Raw genomic sequence first — 10,946 nt, forward strand, 5'->3', positions numbered from 1 at the left:
GGACCTGTGCTGCAGGGGAGGCAGTGTTGGGGGGGGCCTGTGCTGCGGGGGAGGCAGTGTTGAGGGGGAGGCAGTACTGCAGGGAGGCACCGTTGGGGGGGAGGCAGCGTTGGGGGGGAGGCAGCGTTGGGGGGAGGCAGTGCTGTGGGGGAGGCCTGTGCTGCAGGGGAGGCAGTGTTGTGGGGGGGGGCTGTGCTGCGGGGAGGCAGTGCTGTGGGGGAGGCCTGTGCTGCAGGGGAGGCAGTGCTGTGGGGGAGGCCTGTGCTGCAGGGGAGGCAGTGCTGTGGGGGAGGCCTGTGCTGCAGGGGAGGCAGTGTTGAGGGGAGGCAGTGCTGCGGGGGAGGCCAGTGCTGTCGGGGAGGCAGTGCTGCAGAGGAGACCTGCGCAGGCTGTTTTTCCAGCTCAGAGTGGAAGATGATATCACCAGGCTGTCCGCTTGGATTCCTGGGACAGACACTAGGGAGCTGGACTCTCCTAATTCCTGGAGAGGACGTTCAGGCCACCAGAAACCTCACTCTACGAAGGTAGAGGAGGTCTGCCTCAGGACCGGCTTTGGGACCAGGTGCTGTTGGAGGGTGTCTGTGGAAGCCTCTGGCTGGGACCTCGGAGCGTTAGAGGTGATGCCTGTGTTGGGATGCGTGCTTAATCTCCGTGATTAGTTTCGGTGCTGCGGATAACCCTGGGTCTTGGAAATGCCCGGCAAGCCTCTGCCAATGATGTACTCTTTGAGCAAGTGCCCCACAGTGCTGCCCATCTCAGAGCTGGCTGAAGTTCTGCTCTGGCTGTTGGTGTTAGCGTTTCCCAAGCCCAGGGCCTGTGCGTGCACATGTGTGTCTGCAGATGAACCTGGAGCCGGGCACATGGGATGCACGTCTCTGTCACTGAGCCGCGCCCCGGCCTTGCGTCACGTGTCTTGATGTTTAATGTGTGGAAGGCTGCGGCAGGCTGACGGCCTCCTCCCCAGGCATTTCACTGCTGTGGAACTTGAAAAGCCACTTGTTTGGCTTCAAGAGAAAGTCTGTCCGTATTTCAGTTAGCCCTGCCCTGATCATAGTAGTACTTTCATCTAGGAAGTACATATATTTTAAAAGCCTTACTCTCTTTCCCCTTTTCCTTCCCAGAACAGGGTCTTGTTAAGTACTCAGTCTGTCTTCAAAGACTTTATTCTCCTGCCCCAGGCTCCAGGGTGCTGGGATTATGGGTGTGCACCACAGTAAGAGGCTAAGGGGCAAACCTTAGTTGGGGGGAGGTGTGGGAGGTGAGCTCAGAGCTTCCTGGATGTTAGGGCTTCACCACTGAGCTGTATGGGGGGCATGCTTGGCAGTGTCATCAGTCTGACTTCCTTTCAGGAATTTCATTCTTTCTACTCCCTCCCCCACCAGGCTGCAGGTGCCACCCGTCCTTTAACTGGGCCCTGGCAGGCGGGCGGGCGGGCAGGCAGGCGGTCCTTTATCCAAGACAAAGCCTCAAGCAACCCCACCCTTAGGGGTATTCCTGAAGAGATAGAAGGGACTGAGAAATAGGCCTGGGGCAGCGAGGTGAAGGCTGGGTGGGTTGACCTGTTGGATTGGCTAGGGAAGCAGGTGCTGGGGAGATTGGGGGGGGGACGCCCTTGGGGTGAGGGGTGCGTACTTGTGTCCGCAGGTGGGTGCTGAGCCCCTGGGCTATCCAGTAACACAGGGAGCAGAAGAGTGGGAGCCAGGCACCGGGCCAGCACTGCTCAGCCAGACTTGAGGCTTTTGCAAGAATGAAGGTGAGAGAGGAGGCCGGGCTAGCGGGGCGGGCGGGTGTGTGTGGTGAGGTAGAAGTCAGAGTTTGTCTGGGGTGCTAACTATCCCAGGGGTTCACTTTGTATGATCTAGACCCCAGGAAGCTGCCCAGAGCTCATTGTGGGGACGAGGCCTGGCAGGACCTGATAGGAAACCAAAGGAGCCACTGAGGCAGCAGGGTGTGGTGGGCAGTGCTGGTTCCCACCTCAAAACCTAGGGTGTGAGGTGGTAGTCCCAACCTCCAGACTCCAGGGTGCCTCAAACCATGATCTTCCTACCTCAACCTCATGAATGCTGGGATTAAAGACAACCGGTAGGCCCCAGCACCTCAGCAGCTCCCCATGTCGTTAACACGGGCACAATTACACTTTGGCTCCTTCTGTGCTGTTTCATCAGCATTCCTATCTGTCTAGGACCGTGTAATGGTCAGATTGTGGCTCATAACACTGAAAGTGCAAAACACTGAAACAGCCACCCTGGAGGTTGTTGTTGTTGTTTTGGGGTTTTTGTTGTTGTTTTATTTTTGTTTTTTTGGAGGCAGGATTTCTCTGTGTAGCCCTGGCTGTCCTGGACTCTCTTTGTAGGCCAGGCTGGCCTCGAACTCACAGCGATCCACCTGCCTCTGTCTCCCGAGTGCTGGGATTAAAGGCGTTACAACACCACGCTCAGCTTTTTTGTTTGTTGCTTTTTGTTTTTCCGGGCAGGGTTTCTCTGTGTAGCTCTGGCATGCACCACCACGCTGATTCTATCCTAGCTTTTGAAGTGAGGCTTACAAACTCACTGGAGACTGACTGGTCCTATTCCAACCCCATCTTCACCAGAGGCCTCATCTCCCAAGGGATCACTGTGTCCAGAAATAAGATTCATAAGACATCAGCATACAGCATGCAAAGTCTCACATCCCACTCGGTTACACGGGCCCACGCCTCCCCGTGCCAGCCTGCACAGGGACCTCACCACTCGGTTACACGGGCCCACGCCTCCCCGTGCCAGCCTGCACAGGGACCCTCACCACTCGGTTACACGGGCCCACGCCTCCCCGTGCCAGCCTGCACAGGGACCCTCACCACTCGGTTACACGGGCCCACGCCTCCCCGTGCCAGCCTGCACAGGGACCCTCACCACTCGGTTACACGGGCCCACGCCTCCCCGTGCCAGCCTGCACAGGGACCTCACCACTCAGTTACACGGGCCCACGCCTCCCCGTGCCAGCCTGCACAGGGACCCTCACCACTCGGTTACACGGGCCCACGCCTCCCCGTGCCAGCCTGCACAGGGACCCTCACCACTCGGTTACACGGGCCCACGCCTCCCCGTGCCAGCCTGCACAGGGACCCTCACCACCGACTGCACTGATAATGACCACCTTTTCCTCTCAACAAAATCCTTTGTGGGGTGAACCCTGAAGCCAGAGACCTTTGCTATATATATTTTTTTTAACTTTTATTTTTATTACAAAAGAGCTGCTAGGAGCCACATGCCACCCTCAGGCTGGCAGGGGATGGTAGCTCTGCTGTGTCCCCATCTTTCCCACTGAAAGCTCCAAACAGCAGGTTTCTAGGAAGGCGGCCTAGGGCACAGGTGTAGGCAATCCCCTGGACAAGTGAGGGCAGCCATGAGGCCCATGGAGAGCAGTGTGTGGGCTCCGGAGTAGCATCCTCACTGATAAAGAGGAATCTCTAGGAGAAGGGGACCAGGCTTGTAACTCATGGCACCTCCCCTGCCAACATGGGGAGAGGAGAATGTAAGGACCCCAAAAGGCCAACCAGGGGCAGTGTCCTCCTCCTCGTCCTGCAAGTTGGTGCAAGCTTGTGTTCTGGTCAGTGTGTGCATTGATGCGGACTTGCACCCTGTGGCAGGGTGTGGGCCGTGCTAGTCCCCATGGCTCTCCTGACATGGCGCTGCACCCTGTGGCAGGGTGTGGGCCGTGCTAGTCCCCGTGGCTCTCCTGACATGGCACTGCACCCTGTGGCAGGGTGTGGGCCGTGCTAGTCCCCGTGGCTCTCCTGACATGGCGCTGCACTCTGTGGCAGGGTGTGGGCCGTGCTAGTCCCCGTGGCTCTCCTGACATGGCGCTGCACTGGATCTGGGCGGTGAAGGCTGCTCCATGCATCTTCCCTGGGATACTGTGACTTGCAGCTGCAAGCATCTTGCCTGATGTGTGCACCCTCATACTCTGTCAGGCCACACTCCACTTGTAACCTCTGGTTACCACGTGCTGCCTCTTCTGGTACTTCAGCTGCCAGCTAGGGCGCTCCCAGGCTGCCTGTGGGGCCATCAGGACAGCACGTGGCCACCAGCTAATGCTCTCACTCTGATCCAGGCCCAGCTTTCCTGAGGACCTGCTGTTGGGCACGCAGGTCTTGGGGGTTTGTGCCTGGCAGAGGAACCACAGCAGCTACTCTTTAAGAGAAAGAGTGGATCCCTCAGGGTTAGCTGTACCATGGCCTGCTCTAAAGGGCTATGTGGAAAGTCTGTGAGCACAGGGAAAGCTTGCTGGTCAGTGTTGGCAGCCAGTCTACCCTCTACTCTAGTCCCTCTGTCCTGTCCAAGGTCAGGGCTCCCCAGCTCCTCTAGGGCTTCTCTCTGAGTTTGTCTCCCAGGACCTTTCCCCACCTCACCCACCTGCACATGGCAAGCTCCTGCTGGGAGCCCCTGGTCCACTCCTCCCAGGCCTGTGGCCACCTGATGGTCGCTTCCTGAGCTGAGCATCCACCCTACTGTGCGGAAAGCTCTCAGCCAGGGAGATTGACCTGTGACTGTCATCCCACTGAGAGCACTCTTAAAACCCCCAGGGATGCACCCAACACAAGACTAAGGCTTTGGGCCAAGTGGCACATGTTTATAATCCTAGCCCGGGAGGGCAGAGGCAGGAGGACTGCTGCAAGTTTCAGGCAAGCCAGGGCTACACAGCAAGACCATGGCTCTCTATCTGATGTGTATCTGGGCTCCTCGCTGTGTCTGTAGGGCTGACCACAGGGTGCAATTCCTGTAATCCTAGCACTCGGGCGGCATAAAAACATCACTGCACATTCAAAGCCAGACAGAAATGCACAGTGAGACACAGCCTCAAAAACAAACAAAACAAAAGCTAACAAACAATAAAACATTAAACACATGTAATAGACATAGTTGAAAGAACAATAAAAGTAATTTAAGATTCTGAATATCTGGTTTAAGGAACAGAGCGTTGCTGCCACTGGCTGTTGTAAATAAAGTTTTACTTACACGGTTGTGTTTGCAGCCTGTCTGGCCTCTGCACTGCTCTTCTGCCTTTGAGGGCTGAGATGCAATTAGCACCAGCAGGTGAGTGGCTGCCAAGCCACACACATCTGTATTTGGCTAACTCTGAAGTTATTTCTGGCGAGGGACAGGTAGTGGTGACATGGCCTTCTTGTCACTGAGCGCAAACCCACCCTCCTCCCTGGCTGTGCTGATAAATCGGTCTGTCAAAAGGAGGGCACCAGGGCCGGAAAGATGCTGAGCAGGTAAGTGCTTCCCCAGAGGACCAGGGTCCACTTCCCAGCACCCACAGCAGGCATCTTACAACCCTCTCATAACCCCAGCTCCACGGGGACCCCCACGCCTCTGACCACCTTGAAACCTGCACTCACACTCACCGTGCCTGGTTTATTTGTCTTTTTTTATTTATTTATTTTGGTTTGACTGTCCTAGACTCACTTGATAGACCAGGCTGGCCTCAAACTCACAGAGATCCACCTGCCTCTGCCTCCCGAGAGCTGGGATTAAAGGCGTTCGCCACCACACATGGCTAATCACTGACTCTTCTAGAGAAGTGGCCACCCACCCTGCATCCAACTTGTGGAGAGGCAGATTCCACCCTAATGAGCCCTGCTGGGTGCAGTGTGTGATGCGATTTCTGACCTGCAAGGCTCTATGATGTATGGCCCGGGACACGGCTCCCAGGAGAGCAAAAGGGAGCAGTGAACACAGCACACCAACTGCAGTCACTTCAGCACAGCACAGCCACACTGCCCACAGTCAGTCACTTAAGCACAGCACAGCGCACTGCCCCACAGTCACTTCAGCATAGCACCGCCCTGCACTCTATGCTGTCGGTAACAATCGGGCAGGCAGCTCTCCTACCTGTGGCAGAGTCGCCCTGTGACGGCACACCCGAAACGCTGGATCCCAGGTCTAGCAACTTCCAGGTGTCCTGGAGGGAACTGCTGGCCAATGAAGATGATCTGTGGGGATGGTGGTCACTTTCTTCAGGGACTTCTTGAGCTTGTGGTAGCTTTGGGGACCTGTTTTCTTTCTGACAAACTGACTTCCAAGTCTCTGTGGGGACTCTATGTTGTTTCTGTGAAAGGTAAGGGAACCGTTATCTTTTATAGCTACCCTCTGTGCACCTTTGGGGTGCTCTTGCGCTCCCTCCATTCTCCCATCAGGATAAGGGGACAGCACACTTCTCAGGATCTGAGTGCTCTGGGCAGACACCAGCGTGCTGACTGACAGCACCAGGCTCACCTGAGTGGCTGGAGCCCAGGGTACAGGGCAGAGCCTGACAGCTCAGGTCCCCACCAGAGTGGGAAGGCCACGTTGAGGTGAGTGAGCACTAAGTGCTCTGGCACCTCTTCGTCCACCTGCCCACTGCTCTAAAATGAAGCACCAGGTGGCAAATCCACAGCAGGCATCAGAACAGTGTGACCTTTTCTAAGGCTCCCAGTGTGTGTGAACACCCAGCACCTCGTGAGTACACTCCAGCTCCCACATGGACCCCAGAGACCCCTGCACCGGCGGCTGCGCCTGTGCAGGCCTTGATCCCATGCCTGCCTTGTGGCCTTGATGGGGTGTTGTTTTTGCTGACCGTGTGGGCTGAATGAGGTTGATTTTTTTCCCTGCATATTCAGAAACACGTTTTCTCTTGGTGTGCCTGGGTCCTGTCATGAAAGCCAAGAAACATTTAGGACCTGCTATCATCACACATGAGCCTCCCAAGATTAAGACGAAACACCCCCAAATCCTGGGACCCGGGCCTCTTCCTTTGGTGTCCGCCTTTAAAGAAAGGATCTGCTTGTTTTACCACAGAACAAATCCAGCCAGCTCCCTCCACTTGGTTTAGGTGCTTCTGGAAACCTGGGGAAGAAAGCTGTGGGTTCCATGCAGAACTCTTTCCCCCAAGATCAGGGCCTGGCTTAGGTAGAGCCCAGCCCCAGACAGCACCCGTCTATCTGGTCCCTAACTGGCCACTCTGCCCACTGCACAGTCGGAACAATTGGTTCTATCCAAGCTCCTCAGAAAACTCTACAGAAAAGGAGGCAGGGGACACCAAAGAGACCCACATGAGGGGCATGAAAGGAAACACAGAAAACAGGAAGGAAGCAGCTGGGCTGTGTCAGGCTCAGTGGGTGGGGAGTGAGCATCCAACACACACATTTGTGGGCTTAGCGCTCCCTGGTGATCACCTGACACACATGGACTTGTGGGCTTAGCGCTGGCTGGTTGCTAGTGGTTCCGAGCTTCGTCATGCTGACTGACCTCTGGCCTCCACCCACCGTTTTTACCTTATTTGCTTTAGCCTTACACACACGTAATTCTTTTCTGTATGCTTTACCTTTTTGTCAAGTGTCTGTGTAGCCCAGGCTGTCCTAGAACTCTTTCTGTAGACCAGGCTGGCCTGGAACTCAGAGAGATCTGCCTGCTTGAGCCTCCCGCGAGCTTGGATTAAAGGTGTCCACCACCACCACCTGCTTCTTTCTACTTCTTACGTGGGCAGGTACATTTACTACTAGAAATAAATAGGAATTTAAAAAAAAAAAAAAAAGGCTAGGATTAAAAGTATGTGGCACTACTGCTTGGCTATTTTTTTGTTTTTGTTTTTGTTTTTGATTTTTGTCTTCCTGGCTATTTTTATGTTTTTATGAGTATAGTATTTTGCCTATGTGTTATGTACATGCCTGCTGCATACAGAGGCCAGAGAATGGCCTGGGATCCCGTGACTGGAGTCACAGATGGCTGAGTCACCATGTGGATGCTGGGAATCAAACCTGAACCCACAGGAAGAGCAGCCCGTGCTCTGACCACTGGGCAGTCTCTCTAGCTGTTTAGTTTGCTTGTTTGTTATTGTTTTCTTTTAAAAATACTTTAATTTTATTTTATCTGCATTGGTGTGAGGGCATCAGGTCACCTGGAGCTGTAGTTACAGACAGTTCTGAGCTGCCACGTGGGTGCCGGGAGTTGAGCACTGGAAGAGCAGCCAGTGCTTTTACCCCCTGAGCCATCTCTACAGCAGTTTTTTGTTTTCTTTTTCTTCTTCTTCTTTTTTTTTTTTTTCCGAGACAGGGTTTCTCTGTGTAGCCTTGGCCACCCTGGACTCACTTTGTAGACCAGGCTGACCTCGAACTCACAGTGATCCGCCTGCCTCTGCCTCCCAAGTGCTGGGATTAAAGGCCTGTGCCACCACCGCCTGGTGAAAAAATAATATTTTAATAAAACATTTACTACTCTAGGAAGTAGTCAGACAACAGACATGTTTTACTGCAATTGATAGTAAGCTTGCTTTCGTGATATGAGAAAGATTTCTTCTGACAAAACACTTAGAGCAATGACTAGTGCAAGTGACTGAAAATTCCCAACAAAACTCCCCCATGATTGAACAGCGTCTCCACAGGTGAGGGGAGAAGCAGTTTGTGAGAGCACGCGCGCCTGTGTGGGCCCACCAGGGGAGTGGGGGTGCGGGAGCCTCCTTTCCGGGCTCAGCTGTGCTTTTCTTCAATGGGAACGCCGTGTGCTCGGCAAACACCTGGGCTTGCCCCTCACCCTTTGGCCAAGCCTGCTCAGTTTCCTCTCTGACCAAACAACTGGCCTCCGTGTGCCTCAGGCCTGTTTCCTGGGTGGCCTTGCCCTGTCCCGACTCAGCTCTTGCCCTTGGCCTGTGCTTTCTGTGTGTGGCCTCAAGCTGGCCTGGGTGTGAACGGAGATGGAGCACCTCCACTGGCCCTGGCTGCTCAGGCCTGAGCCTTGATGTTCACTGTTGGTGCTCCTGATGCTCTGCAGAGTGCACCCCGCCTCACAGCCTCAGTGGCCCCAGCAGTGATGGTCAGCCTGCTGCTCCCGGGCGGGGAGCACATGTAGAACTTACATCACCGCATCTCTATGTGGCTTTCTTTTCTTTTAACCTATTGTAAGTAAACTCAAAAGGCAAATTCCTGTGGAAGAATATATTTGCAGTTATTCAATAAATGTGAATCAGCACTGAGATTCCAAAACAATTTCCCTAGCCTTAAAGGATCACTAGTGAAGGAGCTGATCACTAGTGAAGGAGCTGATCACTACTAGTGAAGGAGCTGATCACTAGCAGTTTGAGAGTCCAGAGTGGTAACCTAGGAGTGTAGGCAGGAGTGCAAGACTCCGCCTCAAACATCAAGTAAGTCCTGCTATGTGCACATACAGCTCCAAGGAGCAGGTTGTTGTATTTCATTAGTCAGTGGGGACGAGCAGAGCGATATGAACGTCCCCAGGGCAGAGGCGGCTACCTCAGCGCTCAGCGAGGCAGAAAGAACCTCAGCTGAAGGTCTGAGTGAGCACTGCTGAGCCCGGCCCACCTTGTGAGTCCTGAAGCTGCTCTGGGTAAAATACTTTGCTTGAGACAGAGTCTCACTGTGTAGCCTGGGATTCACCAGGCCGGCTTCATCCTCATGGAGATCTGCCTGCCTCTGCTTCCTAAATTCTGGGATTAAAAGTGTGCACCACCACATCAGAAGAAGGCACTTCTCTGAGTGATGGAAAGTCTAATTAGGTCAAAGAAATACAATGGCTGGAGTTGCCTTTTCCTGTTGGGATGGAAACCAGGGCCTCAGGAACACTAACCACGTGTTCTACCACTGAGCCAAATAGATCCTTGACCATAGCCACCATGCCTGGCTCTAAGAAATTTACAAAGCTAGGTGTGGAAGAGTAGGCCTTTAATCTCAGCACTTGTGAGGTAAAGGCAGAAATATCTGTGAGGCCAGCCTGGTCTACATTGTTCCAGGCCCTTCGGAACTACAGAGAAACTTTGTCTAAAAAAATTTACTATATACACACATATGTATAATACACACACACACACACACACACACACGGAATTTTTTTCTTTTTCTTTAGATTTTTTGATACAGGCTTTCTCTGTGTAGCCAAGGCTGTCTTGGACTTGCTTTTTTAGACCAGGCTGGTCTCGAACTCACAGCGATCTGCCTGCCTTTGCCTCCCGAGTGCCAGTGCTGGGACTGAAGGTATGGCCACCACTCTCCAAAACCCTGCTCTCTCCAGGTTCTGCCCTGATTTCCTTCCCTTCATGACCGACTGTGACTGAGACAGGAAAGACAAAGGCAAAGCTTTCCCGCGTTTGCTCATATCTATCACAGCAATGGAGAGCAAACTGACGGACAGAAGCTGTGACAGGACAGCGCTATGCTGAGACAGACTGGGTCATGCTGCTTTGAGAAAGGCTGAGGAAGGGGTGTGCACCTTCGGGCTGGAAATGCCATTGAGTTCTCAGAGGTTAATGACCTGGCAGTTAAGAATGCTGAGAGCATTAAAGGCGTGGTGGCACATGCCTTTAATCCCAGCACTCAGGAGGCAGAGGCAGGCAGAGTTTGAGGCCAGCCTGGTCTACAGAGGAGTTCCAGGAGCTAGGGCTACACAGAGAGACCTTGTCTCAGAAAAGCAAAAGCAGAATTAAAAACAACAACAAAAGAGATCAGCATCATAAGTTAGGTGAAGTCTTCTGGGAAGTGTTTCCTTTAGGGTCAGCAGAGACGCTGTGCTCCGCAGGCCATGGCTGCAATGTGTGAGAATCTCCCACATTGCTGCTTTGGGCAGCAGGAGAGCTGCAGAATTAAGGGGTCCTGGAGAGCGGATGAAGCTGGACCCCGTGGGAGGCCATTGGAGGACGTGCAGCCTCAGGTGCAATGAAACCTCAGGACTGAAGGGCTCCTGGACAACAGGGAGCAGGGGGAGGCCCTACGGAGAGATGCAGCCCAGTTACCATGGCAACCCCAGTATATCAGAGAGTCATCAAGGGAGGGGCCTGAGGCAATGAGGCTAGCTAGGTGCTGCAGATGGCAGAGCTGCGGTGCTGGGACTGCCGAAGCCCTCTGGAGACCCTGAGATCATGAATCAATCCTAGACAGTGGATACTGAATTTATTTCCTAATTTCTTTCTAAACAAGA

At 53.8% G+C, this 10,946-nt stretch overlaps 1 protein-coding gene across 1 annotated transcript in view; it reads right to left on the reverse strand.

The window, feature by feature from the left end:
- Ccdc57 (coiled-coil domain containing 57) overlaps positions 1 to 10,946 on the reverse strand; it is a 59,064-nt gene that overhangs the window by 22,552 nt on the left and 25,566 nt on the right. The window contains exon 8 of the mRNA XM_051159310.1: positions 5,877 to 6,093. Within this exon, the coding sequence (XP_051015267.1) occupies positions 5,877 to 6,093 (217 nt within the window). The remainder of the gene's footprint in view (positions 1 to 5,876; positions 6,094 to 10,946) is intronic.

Source organism: Acomys russatus, chromosome 16 (genome assembly GCF_903995435.1).
Source record: "Acomys russatus chromosome 16, mAcoRus1.1, whole genome shotgun sequence".
NCBI classification, from domain to species: domain Eukaryota; kingdom Metazoa; phylum Chordata; class Mammalia; order Rodentia; family Muridae; genus Acomys; species Acomys russatus.